The 23813-nt window shown below is 42.3% G+C and overlaps 1 protein-coding gene across 1 annotated transcript; it reads right to left on the bottom strand.

Annotated features, from left to right (window-relative positions):
* Positions 1-836: 836 nt before the first annotated feature.
* On the bottom strand, positions 837-18840 carry MINDY1 (MINDY lysine 48 deubiquitinase 1). Its single transcript, XM_088467624.1, has 10 exons — positions 18663-18840; positions 13634-14880; positions 9829-9886; positions 8423-8487; positions 7837-7995; positions 7167-7269; positions 6590-6732; positions 5613-5798; positions 5346-5507; positions 837-2934 (listed from the first exon to the last, which is right to left on the bottom strand). Exons 2-10 carry the CDS (start codon positions 14261-14263, stop codon positions 2854-2856), a joined length of 1587 nt encoding a protein of 528 aa, XP_088323750.1. The 5' UTR covers positions 14264-14880; positions 18663-18840; the 3' UTR covers positions 837-2853.
* Between the last annotated feature and the right edge of the window lie 4973 nt (positions 18841-23813).

The following is a 23813-nucleotide window of genomic DNA, read 5'->3' as shown; positions in this document are numbered from 1 at the left end:
AATGTATCCAAGCAACGTATTTTTATGTACTTACGTTCTATGCACCCTTACAGTACTACATCGGCTGTTCAGTCTGCTGGCTGGGGTCCCGTTTGCGCCTACCATTCTTAGCGACCTTTTAACTGCCCCCCTCAAGAAAGGGGGCAGCCAGGTCGGCAATGCGGGGTTGTCAATTAAGATGGGTGATGACGTCAGAGTTGGCGCCACCTGGAGTTTACAATCACTATATTGCCTCATGATGTGTGTTTGCTTGAGAAAGGACCTGTTAGTCTGAAACGTTGCATCTGGAAGAGGCTGTTAGGTGTCCTCCCGCAATCCCCAGTTAATGAGCCCAGAATGCAGCCATGTAACTAGCCACTATCCGCCACTATTACTAATTAACACTGACAGAATGACTTTCTGACCCTTAAAACCTCTTACCGAGAACTAAGGGTGCAGAGAATCCAGTTCCGGAACTGAATGCATATTACAATGGAGATGGACGAGCTTGCATGATAAAAACATACAGATTAAGAACAAAGTGACACATCTAATCTGTAGTTAAAAGTGATACATTCTGTGTCGGCATGATCAAAATGTCGACATCCACGAGTGTTATGCAAACATTTTACATGTCGACAGTGAAACGTTGACCGTACATTCTAATGTTATATTTAGGTTTAGATATTAAAATGAAATTGGTATGTCGACATCTGGTTGACAAGTAAAATGTCGACACATCAAACCACATTTATTCTATGGAGAAACACGCTTTAATCTGGGTTCCACGCCAAATGGACCCTGGCCTGAAATGACTCAATTTCTTTACAGACACAGCAAGAACACAAAAGACAATGTTGGGGTGTAAAGATTTTATTCTCATTTACCTATAGGTTCATCTCTACACCGTGCAAAAGCTGCTCACAGTGTCTGCCCCCCGGGACAGACGGGTGAAGATTGATAGGAAAATCGGAGATAGGTGTGGTCATGCGGTTCTAGGTAAAGTGCGTGACATTAGGGAGAGCGTAAGGTGACCCTCGGACGAAGTCTGTATAGCTGACCAGGGCTTTCCCTGAAAAAGTTGGTTGCAGACCTTCGTCCTCAAATCATTTAGATTTTTTGAACAAAAACAAAAAACAAAAACACATGGGGAAATTGCGAATGGACCCCAATCTGTACAAAGTGAGAACATACAACCAACACTGGGGGGGGGGAGATGGGCTGTACGCTACCCAACAAGGGCGCCGGTCTCCCGCCGCCATTCAACCCCATCAGGTTAGCGTTTGGATTTGGTTTCCTGATCAGCTGACACACGTTCAACACCAGCAGTTTGTTCAAAAGGGCACTTGGGAAAAGTGGCTTTTATAATAGTCCCAAAGCGAAAAATTGGTCCAACAATGGGAGGGAACAAAAATATTCCTGATACATCTGTCGCAGCAGCAGGATTTCAGGGTCTATAAAAGCCATAAAGGAATACAGATGATACGATAGGTGCCGGTGAATGGATCATCACGTGTTCCGGCTTCCATGTACAAACATTTCATCATAGCGGATTAATGTACAACACGAGGAGGGGGAGAATGGTGCATGGTAATTTGTTGGAGGGATCACTACCTTAGGTGGCATATTCCACCCCTCTTACAATGAACAATATGAATTCCATGCAAACCTGGTTATAGATCATGGTTCAAAACAATAGTAAATAATTATATGTAACTCCATACACAGTGGAGGTTGTCAAGCACATCATTATACCCAGAGCCTATTCATTTATCACCCATGGTGAACCTGGTGTCCCGTATTATACATGCAGCTGTACCGCGCAACCACGCACATGGCAGCCATTTTCTCTGGGCCTGGCCAATGAGACCTTTTAATGCTTTTGAAATAGCGAGGCCGCCGGAGGTACTCCATGAATAACACACACGAGTGACTGGATTTTCTACCTTCTCACGGACACTATTTCGACCCACAAAATGGCTGCCTTCGTGATGTCACTAGTACCTGTCGGCTGCTACTTCTATACGCTGATGATTGATGCAATTCAAAGACAGGCAACATGGTCCCTTTTCATCTTTTTACTACTACTACACAAGAGCGTGGCATCGTTGAGCTTTTTACGCATTGGTCGCCTAGGTCCTTGACTATCGGATGGGCCGCTGTTCTAAACTGAGTGCGCTTAATGTATTTTTTTTTTTTTTCAACATTTTGTCCTTCAGGCACTAGCTGTTACCGTCATCTGAGTTGCAAGCGAAATACTGACTGACCTAACAGTGAATGTGAATATATTTATAGATTTAAAGAAGAAATAAAAAAAGAAAAAAAGTTTTTAAAGAGGCAGTGACCTAATATCACTTTCACACAAACATTAACAGAAATAACTTTTACTGGGAGATATTACATATACATCTGAGTGACAGGATCGGAAAACCGTGAAGGTAATAAACTGTAGCCCTTTAAATTCTGGCTTTATACTGGCTGAGTGATTGGACCCTGCCACGGTGCCACGTGGTTTAAGATTAACTTTTATTTTTTTGTTTTTGTTTTTTTTTTCTGCCTCTAAACACATTAAGAATTTTTTTAGCCTAGAAGAGGTCTGTTAAAATATTTACTGTACTGATACAAAAAAAAATACGAGAAAGCCTGACTTGGCCTTGGGTCGTGTTCAGAATCTCTCCCAGCTATTATAGTACAAGGAAAAGTCACACACTGTAAGTGCTTAGAAAAAGAAAAACAAAAACAGGACCCAGAGAATCGTAGAAACTCAGCATAGGATTCAAAAGCATCTGCTTGTAGATTAAAGGGGTAAGGAGTTTGTGCTGCGCCCCCTTGTGGAGATACCCTGGATTCCATCGCCCAGTGTGCAGAGTCAGGCTATAGTAGAACGCAGTCCGAATCCTGCTTCTGCCGCTGCCTGCGCTCAGAAGACGGCCGGCCGGAAGTCTGAGGTCTTGCCTGGGACAAACAGAGATGTAGAATTAGGAATACAGCTATGAAAACTTTATATAACACATTGGGCCTCATTTATCAATGAGTTATATTTTTACCACGCGTCACTAATCTTAAATCAGCTCTTAACTGTCATGTGTTTAAAAAAATGACAGGAGCCGATTGGCTGGAGCACCATTTAAGATTTGTAACGAGTGATAACAAGATTATCACTCATAGATAAATGAGGCCATTTTTTCTATTGAGCTTTGTAAGTAGAGAGAATAAGCAGCGTTACATTGTGCGCGCCATGGATTTTGCACAATGCTGCATGGACAACAGCAGATGGGACGATGCGATGACCAGACAGTTCGGGCATACACAGGGCCTGATTCAGAGCTGGACGCTCTGACCAGAGCGCTCGCTCTGAATCAGGGCCCTCCTACCTAAAAATGCGAGCGGCCAAAATGATGGTCACGATGGTCAAGACCATCACGAGCATCGGGCTTGTGTCGAGACCCTGCGGTAGGGTCTCACTGCCGCAAGCCCAGGAGTGCTTTTGGCTCTATCAGAGCCAAAAGCACTCCCACTGACATCACTAGTGATGTCAGTGGGGCCGGCCCCAGACGGCAGGCGTTCCCATGGGAACGCCTCCGTCTGGGCAGCAACGCCCCCGGCACGCCCACCAAAGGGGGCAGTGCTGTCACTCACCATCGACAGCACGCCCCCTTTGGTACGAGACCCATAGCGACAGCTTGGCTGTCGCTATGCGGGTCTCGCGCATGCACACGACGGAGCTCCCTCCGTCGTGCGCATGCGCACTAGGGCACCATTATAGTGTGTACCCAGCTTAAAGTGAGGGCCTCTCAGAATCTCCATCCTCAGTATGACCCCTAATTTGGACCTCCGTATACGACTGATCCGCCGGTACGCCGCAGAATCTTGGTGCTTCCCCCACCCCTCACCCTAACACAGTATCAGTCTCAGCGCCAACAATAACTTTGAATCAGCTAACAGACCAGACATTATGGCGATGGCTTCTCAGATTACCTCCACTGTTGTGACTCAATTTCAGAAGTGGTCTCACCTATGTGTGGGCAATCTACAGGAGAGTTTCCCCTCCCCCCTCTCCCTAATTGTTTACATTCCTTCATGACGTTCACACCACGCAGGCTGGTTCGCCCCCACCACCACAACCACCCCTCAGAAGACGCACTGTGTATTTTGATGCAAGCGTGCAACTTTTCGCACCTGTGTGTCAGCAACACACAGACCGAAAGACAAACTGTTCCAGTAACCCGTTTTGCTGTAACATGTAGACAGCTAAAGATCTTCTGAAAAGGATTAATTCACAAAAAGGAAAAAAAAAAAAAAAAAAACACGATAACACACTGCCCATTTTATGGATCCAAACGTCCCAGTCTGACTGATTAATTAGTAATTCTAGAAAAAATGGAAAGACAAAAATGTGTGTTCTGTGGTGCACAAGGACCGAGTAAAATAAAAATATAACTTCTATTGCTTATATAAAAATATCATATAATAATTACTGCAAAATATTACTAAAATGACAGAAATATGAATAAAGGTATAAATGATACCCTGTGCGGTTGGATTTTTCCTCTAATACATTAATTAGTAATTAGTTTGACAAGCAGGCTGATGGGTATATGGACGGCTTAACGCAGGAGGTGACTGGGGGAGGAATAAAGGGGGAGACATCTTTACTCCTTTGATTTGTGTACGATATTTACACTATAAAAGGGCTGCATAAAACCTGATTTAAAAAAATAAAAATAAATAAAAAACGGATTTATTTGATTTAAATAGGATTTTTTATTTAAATAAACATTTAAAAATTTTAAACACTTAAAAAAAAAAAAAAAAAAAATCCAATTTAAATCCCGAAAAAAATATAAAATAAAAAAATCTGATTCAAATCAAATAAATCCTTTTTTTTTTTTAAATCCAATTTTTATGCAACAATATAAAAACGTTGGAGTACACCCAGGACGCTGACTAAATCTCTCCTGTAGATTAGTGGAGGGTTTTCCATGGCTTCAGCTATATCTGTGCACCTATGCAATGCCTACACAATGCAACGGATTATATCACATTAAACAGCAATACGAGTTAAGTGCTGGTTACCCTTCACTCCGATCCTGTCACGTATTAAAGGCCCTGGTGAACAGGAACAGGCTAAAGATAGGTCTGTATCGGGAGGGGGCAGGGGAGATAGACAGCAGCTACTGGCAGTCAGTGAGGTAGGGGTGGGCCATAAGCGGCTCTCCAGCTGTTGTTGGACTACACATCCCAGCATGCCTTGCAACAGTTTTAGCACGGCCAAATAGCAAAACTGTGGCAGGGCCTGCTGGGATGTGTAGTTCTACAACAGCTGGAGGGCCGTTTATTGCCCACCCCTAGTGTATAGGCTTTACCTGCTGGGGAGACTGCGGAGGGGCCTGGGGCGGAGGCTGTTGCTGCTGCTGCTGTTGTTGTTGCTGATACTCCTCCTGCTGCAGCTGCTGGGCCAGCTCTAGGTCGCTCATTGGCAGAGGCCCCTGCTGCTGCTGTTGCAGTGATAGCGCGATCATGTAATCCTGCGGGGAGGGGGGGGGGGGGGGGGGGCGGGAATAAAAACACAAAACGATCTGTAAAGATGCTCTATCGATGGCTATCTGCAAACACAGGCTGGCAGCCCCTACCTGGTCCACCTGTCGCTGCTGCAGCTGCTGGGGGCTCCCGAAGGAGGCGTCCTTCTCCAGGTGCTGAGTCAGGTGAAAGTCGGAGTCGCAGAAACAGCTGTCCCCTTCCACGTTGTGGAGGCTCTCCCAGATCACTTTCTCCTCCTGCAGGAAGCCCTGGTCGGTGACCAGCAGGTACAGGTGGCCCTGTAGACAGATGACATTATGACATTAGCGTAGTTTTGCCTGTATAGCATATTGTGCTGCCCGCCCACTCATTTTATCTGACCGCCATCACTCTGGATGGCGGCCCCACCCTAAGGCATACGTAAAACAAGACACGACCCTCCTAGACTAGTAATGGCAGGGTATTCTATTCAGAGAAGGAAGAGAGGGGGGTTAATAGGTTTTTAAACATTTAAAAATAATAAGAATTATAAAATAATTGCCTGCACTGGGTACTTAGCAGGACTATTCCATTGCTACAGGCGACGGAAGCTCATCAATTGATTATCATTGTTGAGGCAGAAAGAGCAGCCACCTTCTAACAGACCCCTCCACTAATAAATCAGGTGCCGCCTGCAGCAGTTTCCGCTCCCTGAAGCTGGAGGTTTTGCACAATACTGGAGTCGTCTGCGAAACGCGTGGATGTTATGAAAAGACTATTGCGGGAGGGGTATTCTACAGACCCTTGATGATGAGTTGCATGCTTATCAATTGGTACTATTGCCCAATACATATTGCTCAGTGTGATAATATTCTTTACCCGTATAGCGCATTTATATTACTGTGCAGATGTACGAACACAGCATGTTTCCTCCCTTATTTGCCCGCCAGTGCCTTAGGCGCTGTCTAATAAGCCTGTAAACGGTTGTCCTATTTAGGCCTTGGTGAACATACATGATTTAATCTGGATTTCAGTGAGACTTAGGGCCTAGGTGCAAATGTAGGAATGGCACAGTACTACAGGTTATATGTTGGGAATGGCAGGGGCGCACCTTGTGCTTTATAAGCGTGCTAAAGTGGTTGTTGCGAAAGAAGACACTTAGCTCCCCCTCCTTGACGGCGGCCATGAGCTCGCACAGCCCGTGGTAGGTCAGCTGCGCTGCCGAGGATTCCAGGAACTGCTCCGCCAAGAGCCCTGCGAGAAACACACAGACAGAAGAGGACGGATGAATGATATCATACGATTAAACAAAGGGAGTGAGTACACGCTAATAAATGAAAGTTATCGGGAGATGCAAATGCTCTATAGAGGATAGCTCCACACAAAACTTATCATTTGGAAATTTTGTGGCGTTCACCAAGATCGGACAAAGTAGATATTTAGGATGCAGCGAGATCCTCCGTTCCGGGGGGTCCCCACACAAGGACCAACGTGGCATCCCTTTCTTCTACTGAGGCAGGCCAAGAGGGAGGTGGCTGCCTGGTGGTTGATTCAAGTAAGTGGGCCCAGGATTAAGGACTTTGTCTTACTTGGTGAACTCCGACCAAACTTAAATGTTTTGGGTAATGAAGATTTTTCAGGTCTCATTAAAAGGTTACAATAAGTTACGTAACAATAAGCAGTTTTACCTTCAGTGACCAGGTTGGGGTCACTCGAATGCTTGCAGGTTATAATTTTTTCCACCAGTTGGTTATAACTCAGTTTTCCAACAGCTTCGACAGTCTCGGAGCTCTGTGGAAGAGACACAGAACAGCTATAACAAAAATGGGGCAAATATAAAGCAGACCACCAGCTCCCTCTGGTGGTGTACGAGGGGCACAGCACTCTCGAGCTGGTCCCTGTGGGTGTAGTGTTTTTTTTCCATATTTGCACACGGTTAGAACTTGCGTTGTTCTTTTTCTCCTTTTTAAAATATGATACTAATTTGCATGTTTTTCTAATACAGAGGAATGAGCGCAATTTTAACCAGTGCGTGGGTTTTACTCCTTGCTCGTGGTGTACAATTGAGTGATGCACTAATGAGACAATCTTATGAGAACGGTTGGGGAAGAAGGGGACAAGCCATTTTATGGGTAAATGATTACTTGCCCAACCCTTACACCGTTATCTTCTTAATAAGGATTTGTCTTGATGCGCCTACTAGAGGAAGGTGTCTATTACCCCCCGAACACGTCTGCATCCACTGAGCTACTGCTGGAGAAATATCCCTATGAGCAGACATACCAGAATATACAACATAGAGCAACACGTCTCTGAAACGATTATAATCAGCCATGGCCGGGGGTATGACAGTCATACCTGAGGATCCACCAGCCATCCGTGGTACAGGGGAATATTCAGAAGATCAAACACAATGCATTCCGGTGTGTACTCGAAGTCAGCCACTCCTGTGAACCTCACGTTGACATCCAGGCCCGTAGAGAGCTTGGGCAACACGGTCATAGCATCATTCACGTTCTATGAGTGCAAGAGAAAGATTTAAGAGAATGTTGACGGTGAAGTCACGAGTGCAGTGCTTAGCGCGGCCAGCGGGGGGTGACTGAGCGACACACTTTATGCATGAAAAGTCCTAGGTTGTGTCTGAACACTACTCACAGCTTTATTCCGCTCTTCCCTCACCTAAGTTACCGCATCCAGACATTACACTGCCCCATATACGCCATCAGCTCCTACCCCTCCCCTGAGCAGCGTCCGGTCCTGATCCATATTCTTTCCTCTCTCTCCAAAGCTAAGACATTCCAGGAGATGGAAATACTAAACTACATTTATAAAAAAAAGTGATATCCATTGTATCAGTTCTGTATATACTATTGCGAAAGAGAAAGATAATTCATGGCGTGCTGTGCGTTTTATCCCAAGTATTACAGACGCGACAGTGACTGACCTGCTGGAAGTTCAGCTGAAGAGCCTCCAAGTTTTCCTGTGGTTGAATAGACAGTACACAATCCCCTATACAGAGAAGGGAGAAAGCCACACATAACGGTAATGAGCGTAACACTTCTGGCACCATATATGAACATGTTATCCTATACAAGAGACACCTGGGACACATGTGAAGGATAGGGCTCCTATACTGGGGGGGCGATTCAATTTAGCACGATGTGAATAGCGCCGGGAAGGAGTTCTCGGAACTATTCAATTGACTGCGCTGTTAAATCTGACTAAAACCACTTAAGTCGGAAAATGCCAGTTACCGCAACTTAAAGTGGAATTAATTCTAGCACCCTGCACACAGAGTGTGCTAGAAGCACCAGAGCAGAGAGCAACACCCCAGACAGGAGAGAAGAACTGCACGGGTTGTGACAGGTGCAGGGTGCTAGAATGAATACTACTTACACTGGGTGTTTAGTGCTAACCGGCATTCTCTGACTAAAGTGCGGGCCGCTAAGCTGTTATCTCAGCGTCAGATTTCTGCTCGCACCTCAGGAGGATGCGAGAAGATTTCCTGCAGTCAAACTAAACAGTGCGGTCAATTGAATAGCTCCAGGAACTCCTCCACCAGGGCTATTCTACATCGCTCTGAATTGAATCAGAAGAGTCAGTGAAGCAGAAACATTACTCAGTTACGCTGTTGTGGAAGCCGCCATATTGGGCTTTTCTGAGTCAATTTTCCAGCAAATTCTTTTCTTTTTTTTTTTATATACTAGGAAAACTTTATTCGTAAAATTGCACAATAACACATTACACAGAAACTATGAATTGTTTTTGGTTATATAGAACAAAACCACACAATCTAAATTTATCAGGGAATGGGATTGAAACACCGACGGCTTAATAGCCGCCAGTTCTAATCCCGACAGTGAAAGACAGACGAATGAAGATCCCGACGGGCGCCCGTAAGTACACTAACCCTCCCCTCTCTAACCCACCCTTAGGGGTGCCTAACCATAACCTCCCCCCCTAGTGCCTAACCCTAACCTTCCCTCCCCGCACCCTAAACCTAAGTCTCCCGGGGAGGGGGTGCCTAACCCTATATCCCCCCGGGGGTTCCCCAAACCAAACCCCCCCCATCCCCAGTAAGTGCATACTTACCCGGTAGGAGGACGATGGGTCTGGCGTCCTTCGGTGTCAGGATTAACAAAAGCGTCGGTATTTCGACGCCTATGTTAAGTCCCTTGCCACGATGACACTGTCGGGATTGAGACCAGCGGCTCTCATAACTACATCCCATTTATCAGTCTACAAAGGCACTTGCATTGTAACATGAAAAGGACACTTGTATATAAATATAAGGCATTCCCATGTGACGGCAATCCATTCATTCATCCGCTATATGCTAGTTTCTCTTACCGAGATGGGCCATTAGCTCCTCCGAGGTGATCACCTCCTTCTGGGGCGGGAGCTTTACCTGTAATCACAAAACGCAGGTGACAACCTGTACCACTAGAAGGCATCAGCACCTGACGTCACATATACAAAGCATTACTAAGGCCGGGTACACATCTAAACGACGGGCAATCTTGCCGATGGTCGGGACAAATTCCCTCTGCCCCAGACCATCCAAAATCGCCCGTACACACTATGCCACTTAATGAACAACGGAACGATACCGCGTTCTGTTCTACATTAAACTGCAGAGCGCCGCATACAATATCGTCTGATTGGCCGTGCCGCACGGCCAACCAGAAGATCTCGTACGCAACCCGTGGGAGCGCGTAATTCAGGGCACACACTAAACGATCTTCACGATTTGTCATATTGTGAAGATATCGTTCTAGTGTGTACCCGGCCTTAAGTGTAATATTAGGTTCAATACACATTTTTCACAGGTCTTCTGGATGTAAACACTGAACGGAGACAGTGAACACAAACCTGCTTTACCACCTGTCATAGGCATGCCAATATAACGGCAACACAAGCAATATAAACACTACATACAAAGACCTTATGTTTATACAACACAACACAACGCAAAATATAAGCAGACAGTTTCGCACTGGTTAAGTCGTGCTAGATGCATGAAACCATTAGGTGGGGGACTGTATATAAACCAGTGTCTTAAATTAGGCATTAAGGGCCTGATTCAGAGCCGCTCGTAAGCGGCAGCTCGTTCGCTCCGAGCGATGTTTGCCCAACTGCACATGCGTACGGATCGTTATACGCATGCGCGAACCAGTCAGTGCGGTCGAAATTCATGTGCTCGCAAAATAGCGAATGCCTGCTAATTTGAGTGACAGAATGAGGCGTATGTGGGTGGTAACAGGGGAAGATGCTTGAAAACGGGGAGTGGAGAACAGATCGCAGGCGTGCTTAAAGGTCAAAACGGGCGTTTTATGGGTGTGCATAATTAATACAGCAGCGTCATTGACCACGTCACTGGTTTATTTAATAGCCAGAACTGCTCGCAAAATTGTGGTAGCAAAAACCAACCACAAGAATAGCGAGCAGTTCATACGCTGGTCGATGTACTCGATTAATCTAATAAATAGCGGACATGACGTAGGATGCGAGCGGCCAGGGGGCGTAGTTTCCCAAAAAACGACCGCAAGTTTTGTTCGCTCGTTCAGACCTAGAGGCATGAACAGACCGCAAACAGCGAACGGTTCATTTGAATAGCCACCCCTATTTTCAGGACGAGCGAGCGCTAATTGCGTCCGGCTCTGAATCAGGCCCTAAGACCACAAAAGAAGGGACTAGTGTGCGGTCTGCAGATTACACTGCAAATGCTAAAGTGTGTTTTAACAACCCAATAATAATAAATTTTGGGCCTGATTACGGATCGCTATTGCAATTACGCATGTAGATGGGCGATTGTTGCGTACCGCGCATGCCTAGCAGTGCGCAAAGGTATCACTGCGATCGCAGAGACCACGCAGACCCATCCCGGTGTGTTTGACAGGAAGTGAGCGTTTGGAGGTGGTGACGAAGGGGGGGGGGGGGGGGTTTGACTTTGGTCGGCAAAACACAGGCGCGTCAGTGCGTTTGCACGCCGCTACAGGAGCGTGCATAAATTAGCTACTACGATGCCATACACAGTCTGAGCTCTCGTTGTGTACAGGAAAGTTAGCAATTTCTGAGTAAGGTCTGACCTGCTGTAACTGTGTGTGTGACTCCGATGTTACCTGATGGTACCGATGTTTTTACAGACTTTCAAAGTATAACGGATGTGAGAAAGTGGAAGCGGGCGTCTTTATGTTGGTCGGCGACGGCATTGCGATTGCAAACATTAGCATATTTTCGCAGTGGGCCTGCGTGCGTAATCGCAGCTGCGATCGCAATAGAGATCCGTAGTTAATCAGGCCCTTTGTACAAATGGGTATTATTTGAATGGTTGGTTCGATTTATCTAAGAATGAACATCGGATTTTGTTAATGGTTCCAAAATAAAACCCAGGATGCATTTAACCGTTTTCGACACCCTTCTATTACTCAGAGAATCACTGCAGAGATCAGATTAAGGGCCGGATTCAATTAGCCACGAAAAGTCGAGCAGCCATGTTTTTGGCGCCTTCGCCTGTTTTTTAGGCGAAACCTTTTCCCTGCGCGCTCCCGCTTATCTCCGTATTCAATTCCAAAAGACGCGAAAAGGTAAACAGGCGAAATCGTCGAAAAGTCCCTAAGATTTTGGGGAAATCAGTCTGTACCCCAGAAGAAGCTGCACTAACATTAGAAATCAATATAGAAGTGTCCGAATAGCCCTAATAAAAGTGTTTTGTGTTCTTGAAGTGTCAGAATTCGCTGTTATATGCTTATATGCGAAGGGCTGAGAAATGATAGATAGCTATATCTTTTGGGAAAAATAAGTACCGAGGTCAAATTTGGGGTACATGAAAATGGGTACTAGTATATTTTGATGTCTTAGTGAAGATTTAAAAAAATATATAAAAAAAAAAAAAACACCTGCTGCGGCCTCGTGCAATCCCAAAAACACCTGTTCCATCCATATAGCCCCCCAAAGTACCGGCCCCCCACTTTTTACCCATTTTCCAACTCTTTTTATATTTTCACCCCAAAAAAAATGACGTAATATTTGGGGTCTTCTAAAAAAATAAAAAATGTTTTGACTTAAGTCATTAGGGGGGTGTCCAAAGGGTTCTGGACCTATTCCCCACATTTGCACCCCAAAACAGAGATTTTGCACTTCTAATTCGCCTGCCTATACAGAGAGAAAACGTTTTGCCTTTCTTTTTCCAACTTTTCAATTTGTAGCGAAAAGCCAGAATCAGCAAAAAAGTTTCGCCGATGACGTCATTTCGCCACGCGGAAAAGTATCGCCGTATTTAACTTGAAAGACTTTCCGCCTCAATGCAATGTAATAAGCAAAATCGCCTATGAATAGCAGGCGGAAAAAAGGGCAGAATTGGGGTTTTGGGGTGCAACATTGCGGGAACCCCCCTGCAGCCTTAAGACAGTCCCCCAAAGGTAATCTGTGTCAATTTTTTTTTTTTAAAAGAGTTAAGAACGCCACAAAAAAAATCACTTTCAATTTGGGGGAGAAAAAAAAAAAAATGTTGGGGGACAAAGTTAAAAAGTAGTGAACTAGACTCCAGGGGGGTCCCCACGTATGCCCCAGGTGTATTTTTTTCATTGCAGGTGATTGCGGCAGGTGGATTTTTCACGATTTTTTAAACTTAACTTTACCAACTTATAAATATGCTGACCCCCCCCATTTTCATGTACCCCAAATTTGCTGGGATAAGTTATTTTCAGCAAAAAAAACTCCTGAATACTATTCTGCATCACGTATAGAAAAACGCTATTTAGCAGCTATTCAGCCCGTTTAAAAACACCAAATACCTTCAGCCAGCCAAATCGAGGGGGTAACCATTGCTAACCCCCCATGTCAGAGCATCTTTTGGGGGGTGTCAGGCTGATTTCCCCAAATCTGACAGTACTTTCCGCCTGTTTCAGCTTTGCCGGGTCCCGTTTTCGCCTACTTTCAAATTGAATACGGCTCTTAGGCGAAAACTCCGGGAATCGAATACAGAGATAAGTTGAAAACAGGCGAAGTCAAATCAGCGAAAACTTTTCGACAAACCGGGCTTTTCGCCTCTAATTGAATACGGCCCTAAGACCTATAATGAAAAATGTTACAGAAAAAAAAAAGAATAGAATAAAAAAATAAGCCAATCTAAAAAGAGTTTACAGCCACCTACCTTCCAGCGCAAAAAGAGAATATTCATGATGGCGAGCAGAGGGCACGGCCCGTTCTCGCTCTGGGTGATCACTGGCGTCCGCTCTCCTTTCCAGTTTATCCACTTCACAAAGTAATAGTCCGCCTCTGCCACTTCTTTTTCTGGCGACTTGGAGGCTCCAGCTTCTGAGGCCTCCTCGCAAGGGCTGACGCTGGCGCTGGAGCACAGCAGGTTCTGCAGCGAGGGGTTCTCCGTCATCGCATTGTCGTCTGAAGGCCGGTTGCTCTCGGGTCGCTCAGAATCCGCAGATGTGGACAGCTGGTTGGCTCTGCCGGAGTCCGGAACGAACTGCGAGTTGCTGTCCTCCGCTTCTTCATCGGATTGCGAGTCGCTAGTCTTGCTGTCGGCACTAGAGGCTGAGGCTTCACCCTGATCGGACGTCTCTGGACTTCTCCCGGGCGTTGTATCAGACGCCGCATCGGAGGGCCTCTCCTGGTTCTCGGCCTCGGTTTCCATCATTTTTACGTCCGCTGGCTCGCCATTGGCGGCTTCATTTTCTTGATCGGGAACCTGACACTTATCTGCCTGCGGGGAGGTGACATTTAGTTCTTCTCCTTGATCCATTTTGGATTCGTTTACAGTGGGCTCCATCAGTCCAACAGTTCTCAGCTATATGAAAAGAAAAAAAACTCCTCACGAAGCCTCTGGAAACGTACAAATGCGCTGTATAGAAAAGTCCTATAAAGTATAAACGGAAAATGAAAAAACGACCGGAAAAGTCTTCTGTCCAAAAAATATAAATATATTTTTAAATTACTTCTCAAAAATGCCTCCGATCAATGTGGGGTAATGTTTTATCTTAATCTTATATTTCTACAACAGTTTAATGGATTATTATCTGACAATTCAGTGCAATTTACATGTGATATTTACACGCAATGCAGGCTCCAAAAAAATAAATACACTTATAGGAAACCATTAAAAAGTAACCAATTGGAAATCGATAAATAGGGGCAAGACACTTTGGCTAAGCATAAATTAATATGTAGAAGGTGGGAGATCACTGTGCAGATTTGTAAAGGTACAAAAAATAGATTAGAAAATGCATTATCGCGAATGCAGGTCCCGCAGCTCAAGTGGATCCCATTGGCTCGTTTCCCCGACGGGAACGCTGGGAATTTTTAAGCTTCAGCGCCGGCGGTCTCCTTCTCGCATTGAATGCATCGAGGAATGACGGGAGCGTTTGAAATGTTAGCGCTCTGAGATGCCTGCGGAGGAGAAAAATATATCATGAGAAACCTTTATACTGTGGCTCTTTCTGAAACATTAAGATGTTAGTCTGAAGATGGACGGGCCACATTTCAGAGCATTAAACAAATAGTCATGTGACTTCCCGATGTGTCAGACGTTACACAACGCTGATCAGAGAGTCCTGTGACAGGACGGGCTCCAACTGGTACATTACACTTACACAGGGAGCAATTACTGAGCTTCTGTAACGTACCCATTGCCAGAAACACCTACATAACTAGTGTGTGGGGTAATAAGCTAGGACTATAGATAAGGAATCGCTGACATAAGGAGTAATCCTACATTGAATCACAAATGTTGCAGTCACAGCATCTGATCACAGGGAGATACTTACTGCAATGTTACATTACATCGGGATGTAGTCCGTATACAGGCGTCCGATATCCCGGCCGTCGGAATCCCGACACTAAAAGCCCGACATGGGACTAAAGATAGGCGTCAAAATCCTGACGCCTGTCATCAGCCCCACGACAAAATCCAGACAACCGGCATAACGAAAGTAAGCCAGGTGTCTTAGGTTCTAGCCCCAATGGTGTTTAGCTTTAGGAACCCACGGTGGGACTTAGGCCCCCCCCCCCCCCCGGGAGGGTTAGGCTAGGGGACAGGGGGGTTGGGCACCCCCAGGGGGAGGTTAAGGTTAGGCACCCACCAGGAGGGTTAGCTTTAGGGTACGAGAAGGGGGGGGGGTTAGGCACTGAGGGGGGAGGTTAGGGTTAGGCACCACTAAGGGAGGGTTAGGGTAGGGAGAGGGGTGGGTTAGTGTACTTACCACCCCCCCGTCGAGATTTCGCACTGTCGGTATTTGATCTAGTGGCTATTCAGCCACCAGCATTACATACCGATTCCCATTATATACCTCCCTCGTGTCTGGCTGGATATAAGGGCCACTACACCTCAAGCATACACTGAAAGGGTCCTAGAATACAGCAGAATTAGATATTTGCCTTTGGATAGAACAGGTTTCTACCTCATGGCAAGTGACTCTACTGTCAAACTCAGAGAGGCTACATGTAGAGTAGCAGGGGGATGGGTGTGCCACCTCTGGGCGCTGGCAAGAGGGGATGATTTGGTGCGACACCCATACAGTGCTGGGGGGGAGATGAGAGGCTGTGTCCAGTCGTCAGGCAGCCAGTGAGAGCTGAGGGAAGGGGCGGGGGTGCTCAATAACTGATTATATAAGATATAACAACATATACAGTAATATACAGTATGTGATATACAAAATGGATGTAAGAGGCTGATATCTGTGCTATAGGTAATAAATGTAGTATATATAACAAACAGTATACATGTGCTATAGACAAAATAATATCTATAATATACAGGATGTGCTATACAGAATGGGTGTGTTCGAGGCTTGTCCTGTACATAACGCCTATTATATCTAATAAACAGGATGAGGTAAGAGGCTAGTGTTGTATATAGTATATAATAATAATGTATATTATACAGTGTGTGATATACAGGATGGGTGTGTAAGAGGCTTGTGCGGTATATAGTGCATATAATAATATCTAATACACAGGATGGGTGTATAAAAGTCTGACACTGGTGTTGGAGGTCATGTACATAGTATATATCATAATGTATAATACACATTGTATATAATATATGTAATAATGTGTTATATACAGGATTGTGCTGTGTATATATAATAATGTAAAATGTACAGTGTGTGATATACAGGATTGTGCTGTGTATATATAATGTATAGTGTGATAGAAAGGATGGGGCTATGTATAATATATATAATAATGTATAATATACAGTGTGATATACAGGATGGTGCTATGTATATAATAATGTACAGCGTATATATACAGGATGGTCCTATGTATAGAATATATGATAATGTAGAATTTAGTGTGTGATATACAGGATGATGCTATGTATAGTGTATATATAATCATGTATAACGTACAGTATATGTATACACAGGATGGTGCTATGTATAGTATATATGATAATGTATAACGTACAGTATATGTATATACAGGATGCTGCTGTGTATAGTATATATAATGTACATTATATGTATATACAGGATGCTGCTATGTATAGTATATATAGGATGGTGCTATGTATAGTATATATGATAATGTATAACGTACAGTCTATGTATATACAGGATGGTGCTATGTATAGTATATATAATCCTGTATAACGTAGTGTCTATGTATATACAGGATGGTGCTATGTATAGTATATATAATCCTGCATAACGTACAGTATATGTATATACAGTATGGTGCTATGTATATAATAATGTATAATGTACAGTGTGATATACAGGATGGTGCTATGTATATTATATATAATCCTGTATAATGTACAGTATATGTATATACAGGATGGTGCTATGTATATAATAATGTATAATGTACAGTGTGATATACAGGATGGTGCTATGTATAGTATATATAATCCTGTATAATGTACAGTCTATGTATATACAGGAACAGGATGGTGCTATGTATAGCATATATAATCCTGCATAACATACAGTATATGTATATACAGGATGGTACTATGTATAGTATATATAATCCTGTATAATGTACAGTCTATGTATATACAGGATGGTGCTATGTATATAATAATGTATAATGTACAGTGTGATATACAGGATGGTGCTATGTATAGTATATATAATCCTGTATAATGTACAGTCTATGTATATACAGGAACAGGATGGTGCTATGTATAGTATATATAATCCTGTATAATGTACAGTCTATGTATATACAGGATGGTGCTATGTATAGTATATATAATAATGTATAATGTACAGTGTGATATACATGATGGTGCTATGTATATAATAATGCATAATGTACAGTGTATGTATATACAGGAACAGGATGGTGCTATGTATAGTATATATAATCCTGCATAACGTACAGTATATGTATATACAGGATGGTGCTATGTATATAATAATGTATAATATACAGTGTGATATACAGGATGGTGCTATGTATATAATAATGTACAGTGTACATATACAGGATGGTGCTATGTATAATATATATAATAATGTATAATATACAGTGTGATATACAGGATGGTGCTATGTATATAATAATGTACAGTGTACATATACAGGATGGTGCTATGTATATAATAATGTATAATGTACAGTGTGATATACAGGATGGTGCTATGTATATAATAATGTATAATGTACAGTGTATGTATATACAGGAACAGGATGGTACTATGTATAGTATATATAATAATGTATAATATACAGTGTGATATACAGGATGGTGCTATGTATATAATAATGTACAGTGTACATATACAGGATGGTGCTATGTATAATATATATAATAATGTATAATATACAGTGTGATATACAGGATGGTGCTATGTATATAATAATGTACAGTGTACATATACAGGATGGTACTATGTATAGTATATATAATAATGTATAATATACAGTGTGATATACAGGATGGTGCTATGTATATAATAATGTACAGTGTACATATACAGGATGGTACTATGTATAGTATATATAATAATGTATAATATACAGTGTGATATACAGGATGGTGCTATGTATATAATAATGTACAGTGTACATATACAGGATGGTACTATGTATAGTATATATAATAATGTATAATATACAGTGTGATATACAGGATGGTGCTATGTATATAATAATGTACAGTGTACATATACAGGATGGGGTGCTGTGTATATATAACATGGTGTCTATATAACATACGGTGTGGGAGGGGTGCGCCGGCGCTTGCGCTGGGTCCGCTCCCTCGCTGTCAGGGGCCCCTGTGGCTCCTCCAGGCTCCTCTCCCGGCCGGGTCTTGTTTATATCCCGGGAAAGTTATTATTCTCCAGGCTGCATCCAGCAAAGATCTGCGGGCAGTGTGATAGAGCGGAGCCTGGGCGCCCCGGGAAGCGGAGCTCTCACTGTACGGCGGCCCCTAGCGGCCGGGAGGAGTCAGCGCAGCCTATTCTCTATTACATACACACTGTACACAACAACAAGCTCATTACATCACCCCATTACACTGGCTCTATACAGAATGTTTATGTACAGACACACTATATTATTATTTATTTTATGTATTCTTCTAATAATACATTAGGTACAACATTCTGCTTATGGCATAGCATGTTTTTTTGGGAGCTTCCTTAAGGCAACAGCCCCAGACTGAGAGAGAGGCACGTTGCTATTTCACCTACTGCTGGATGTGAATGTAATGAGGGCTCCACCCTACATAGCTACATTCCCAGTCTGTGGGATTCTTTCCAAGGGAGCTCAATTCTTAGCAGTATGATTTCCAGATCACAGGGCTCAGAGGGCACCGTGGTGCAATACTGCACAGCAGCTATACCTATCCTAAGAAATTCAAATTCTATAGAAATCTTGACGACTACGCCATGTTTGCAGCCCACCAGATGGGAATAGGCGTGACTCGTCTCCCCCCTATCTCCATTCAGGGCGAGATTGGGGATTGCCAGGACCTTTATAATGGGTCATTCCATCCGGAAAGAAAATAAATAAAATTTTACCTAAAATATTTGCAGAAAAAAAAACTTAACTTAAATGAACATAAATATAATAGGAAAAAAAAATAAATATATATATATATATGAAACAAATGTAGATTTGGATGCATTTGCGCATAAAATGCGCCACACAAAAATAATGGCTCATCTGTGTTTATTATGAATTGGACGTCTCCTGAGATATCTGCGCTGTAGTCTGTATAACGTGTCTGCGTGACGATAAGTCTATGTTTAAATTGCATTAAGCTATGCTTTAAGCGTATCTCGCTGCGGTTGTACACTAGAGACACCACGATGATCGTGACTGCTGATTTAGGCCCTCATTCAGAGCCGCTCGTAAGCGGCCGCTCGTTCGTTCCGAGCGATGTTCGCAAAACTGCGCATGCGTATGGATTGTAATACGCATGCGCGAACCAGTCAGTGCGGCCGAAAATTGTGTGCTCGCTAAATAGCGAATGCCTGCTATTTTGAGTGACAGAAGGAGGCGTATGTGGGTGGTAACAGGGGATGGTGTTTGAAAACGGGGAGTGGATATCAGAACGCAGGCGTGCTTAAAGGTCAAAACGGGCGTTTTAAGGGAGTGCATAATTAATCCAGCAGCGTCATTGACCACGTCACTTGGGTTTTTTTACTCTGAACTGCTCGCAAAATAGCGGTTGAAAAAACCAACCACAAGAATAGCGAGCAGTTCATACGCTGTTCGATGTACTCGATTAATCTATTAAATAGCGGACATGACGTATGGTGCAAGCGGCCAGGGGGCGTATTTTTCAAAATAACAACCGCAAGTTTTGCTCACTCGTTCAGACTTAGAGGCGTGAACAGACCGCAATGAGCGAACGGATCATTTGAATAGCCACCCCTTGTTTTTGAAGGAACGACCGCAAATAGCGAGCGGCTCTGAATGAGGGCCTTAATACAGAAACTGCAAGAAAAGAGAATAAATATTTGAAAATAAAGTGTGCCCCCCCCCACCCCCCTCCTTCCAAAGGTGGTCAACTTCTCAAAAATAGACTCACTTTGCTGACAGATAGGTATAACCTTTCTTAACAGCTGCAGGCCTCTCGATATAAGGCTATCACATTTGTTTGGTTTGACTTGGCATATTTGTACTCCTATACATTGCTATATATATATAATCATATATTCACATACATCCTTTCACAAGCTCCTTGATTTGTGATTAACCCAACAGATCATGGGGCAAGTCACATATCAATACACTAGGATGTGTGCCTGTATAATAATTGAAGTTCATTCTATCTTTCAACATCCGATCAGTGCAAATCATCAAGGAGTAGTTCCCATGATTTGCTAATACGTTTAGTGTGAGTAGCCGAGATGTCGCGCATGCCCAGTGGAGCCGGACGAGAAGGGAGACTCATCCCATCAGCACTAGGCTGCTGCGCTTTGGGCTCTAGCGGGGATCACTGGAGGGGGGGAGTTTTAACTTCCTCAATCCGGCAGATGGTATGTTAATACATCTCATCGGTACTGCCTCCTGCTTCACCTTCCTTTGTATACATTTGTGTGAGCGCTGAATCTCTATATTGTTGTAGATAGATAGATATGAGATAGATAGATAGATAGATATGAGATAGATAGATTGATAGATAAATATGGGATAGATAGATATGAGATAGATAGATATGAGATAGATAAATAGATAGATATGATATAGATAGATATGAGATAGATAAATAGATAGATAAATAGATAGATATGAGATAGATAGATAGATAGATAGATATGAGATAGATAAATAGATAGATAGATAAATATGAGATAGATAGATGAGATAGATAGATATGAGATAGATAAATAGATAAAGGTCCGGCTCCAGGGGTGTGAGCACCCTGTGCCGGCAGGATGCGCCCTGTCTAGATAGATAGATAGATAGATATGAGATAGATATGGGATAGATAGATATGAGATAGATAGATAGATATGGGATAGATAGATATGAGATAGATAGATAGATAGATAGATATAGATAGATAGCTATGAGATAGATAAATAGATAGATAGATAGATAGATATGAGATAGATAAATAGATAGATATGAGATAGATAGATAGGAGATAGATAGATAGATATGAGATAGATAGATAAATAGATATGAGATAGATAGATAGATATGAGATAGATAAGATAGATAGAAAGATAGATAGATATGAGATAGATAAATAGATAGATATGAGATAGATAAATAGATAGATAAATATGAGATAGATAAATAGATATGAAATAGATAGATATGAGATAAATAGATAGATAGATATGAGATAGATAGATAGATAGATAGATAGATAGATAGATAGATAGATAGATAGAGGTCCGGCTCCAGGGGTCTGAGCACCCTGTGCTGGCAGGGTGCGCCCTGTCTAGATAGATAGATAGATATGAGATAGATAGATAGATAGATAGATAGATAGATATGAGATAGATTGATAGATAGATATGAGATAGATAGATATGAGATAGATAGATAGATAATGAGAGATAGATAGATAGATAATGAGAGATAGATAGATAGATAGATAGATAGAGGTCCGGCTCCAGGGGTCTGAGCACCCTGTGCCGGCAGGATGCGTCCTGTCTAGATAGCTATGAGATAGATAGATAGATAGATAGATAGATATGAGATAGATAGATAGATAGATATGACATAGATAGATAGACAGATAGATATGAGATAGATAGATAAAAAAATAGATATGAGAGAGATAGATATGAGAAATAGATAGATAGATAGATAGATAGATAGATAGATAGAGGTCCGGCTCCAGGGGTCTGAGCACCCTGTGCCGGCAGGATGCGCCCTGTCTAGATAGCTATGAGATAGATAGATAGATAGATATGAGATAGATAGATAGATATGACATAGATAGATAGACAGATAGATATGAGATAGATAGATAGATAGATAAAAAGATAGATATGAGATAGATAGATAGATAGATATGAGATAGATAGATAGATAGATAGATATGAGACAGATAGATATGAGAGAGATAGATATGAGAAATAGATAGATAGATAGATAGATAGAGGTCCGGCTCCAGGGGTCTGAGCACCCTGTGCCGGCAGGATGCGCCCTGTCTAGATAGCTATGAGATAGATAGATAGATAGATATGAGATAGATAGATAGATATGACATAGATAGATAGACAGATAGATATGAGATAGATAGATAGATAGATAAAAAGATAGATATGAGATAGATAGATAGATAGATATGAGATAGATAGATAGATATGAGACAGATAGATATGGGATAGATAGATAGATAGTTAGATAGATAGATATGAGATAGATTGATAGATAGATAATGAGAGATAGATAGATATATATGAGATATATAAATAGATAGATATTAGATAGATAGATAGATAGATATGAGATAGATAGATAGATAGATAGATAGATAGATAGATAGATAGATAGAGGTCCGTCTCCAGGGGTCTGAGCACCCTGTGCCGGCAGGATGCGGCCTGTCTAGATAGCTATGACATAGATAGATATTAGATAGATAGATAAATAGATAGATAGATATGAGATAGATAGATAGAGAGAGAGAGAGAGAGAGAGACTGATGTGAATGGTCATATATTCTCTGTAAAGCGCTGCGGAATATGTGTGCGCTATCTAAACAACTGGTAATAAATAATAAATAAATAGATAGATAGATATGAGATAGATAGATAGATAAATAGATAGATAGATATGAGATAGAGAGAGAGATAGATAGATATGAGATAGATAGATAAGAGAGAGATGAGATGGATGGATGATAGATAGATAGATAGATAGATAGATAGATAGATAGATAGATAGATAGATTGTCATTCCTTTTAGTACGTCCCTAGATAGATAGATATGAGATAGATAGATAAGAGAGATATCAGATAGATAGATAAGAGAGAGATGAGATGGATGGATAGATAGCTGATAGATAGATAGATAGATAGATAGATAGATAGATAGATAGATAGATAGATAGATAGATAGATAGCTTGTCATTCCTTTTAGTACGTCCCTAGATAGATAGATATGAGATAGACAGATATTAGATAGATAGATAAGAGAGATATGAGATAGATAGATAGATTGATAGATAGAAGTAATACAATAATAAAATAATAATAGTTACTGCAGAAGAAAATTGTACTACAAAAACATAGCATTATAATTTGCATAAAACAGTGGTTTATTACCGATTTTCTGCAACGTTTTCCCTGAATATTGCATTGCAGTTAGCTTTATATAGTTAATGTATATATGAAAATAATGGGTATATTATACAGGTATATAATATATACATAATACTCCAAGCCCAGGCTGCTG

The sequence above is a fragment of the Taudactylus pleione genome, unplaced genomic scaffold, assembly GCF_031769625.1.
Source record: "Taudactylus pleione unplaced genomic scaffold, aTauple2 ptg000073l, whole genome shotgun sequence".
NCBI lineage: Eukaryota > Metazoa > Chordata > Amphibia > Anura > Myobatrachidae > Taudactylus > Taudactylus pleione.
Note: the sequence above shows the minus strand (reverse complement) of the source record. Positions and strands in the feature narration are given on the sequence as shown.

Coding starts and splice junctions, on each gene's coding strand:
- MINDY1 (XM_088467624.1), bottom strand. CDS start 14,263: ATGGAGCCCACTGTAAACGAATCCAAAATGGATCAAGGAGAAGAACTA. Junction 7,996..8,422: donor TTCAGCTGAACTTCCAGCAG/GTCAGTCACTGT, acceptor TTGCACTCATAG/AACGTGAATGATGCTATGAC. Junction 6,733..7,166: donor CCCCAACCTGGTCACTGAAG/GTAAAACTGCTT, acceptor TGTTTCTCGCAG/GGCTCTTGGCGGAGCAGTTC.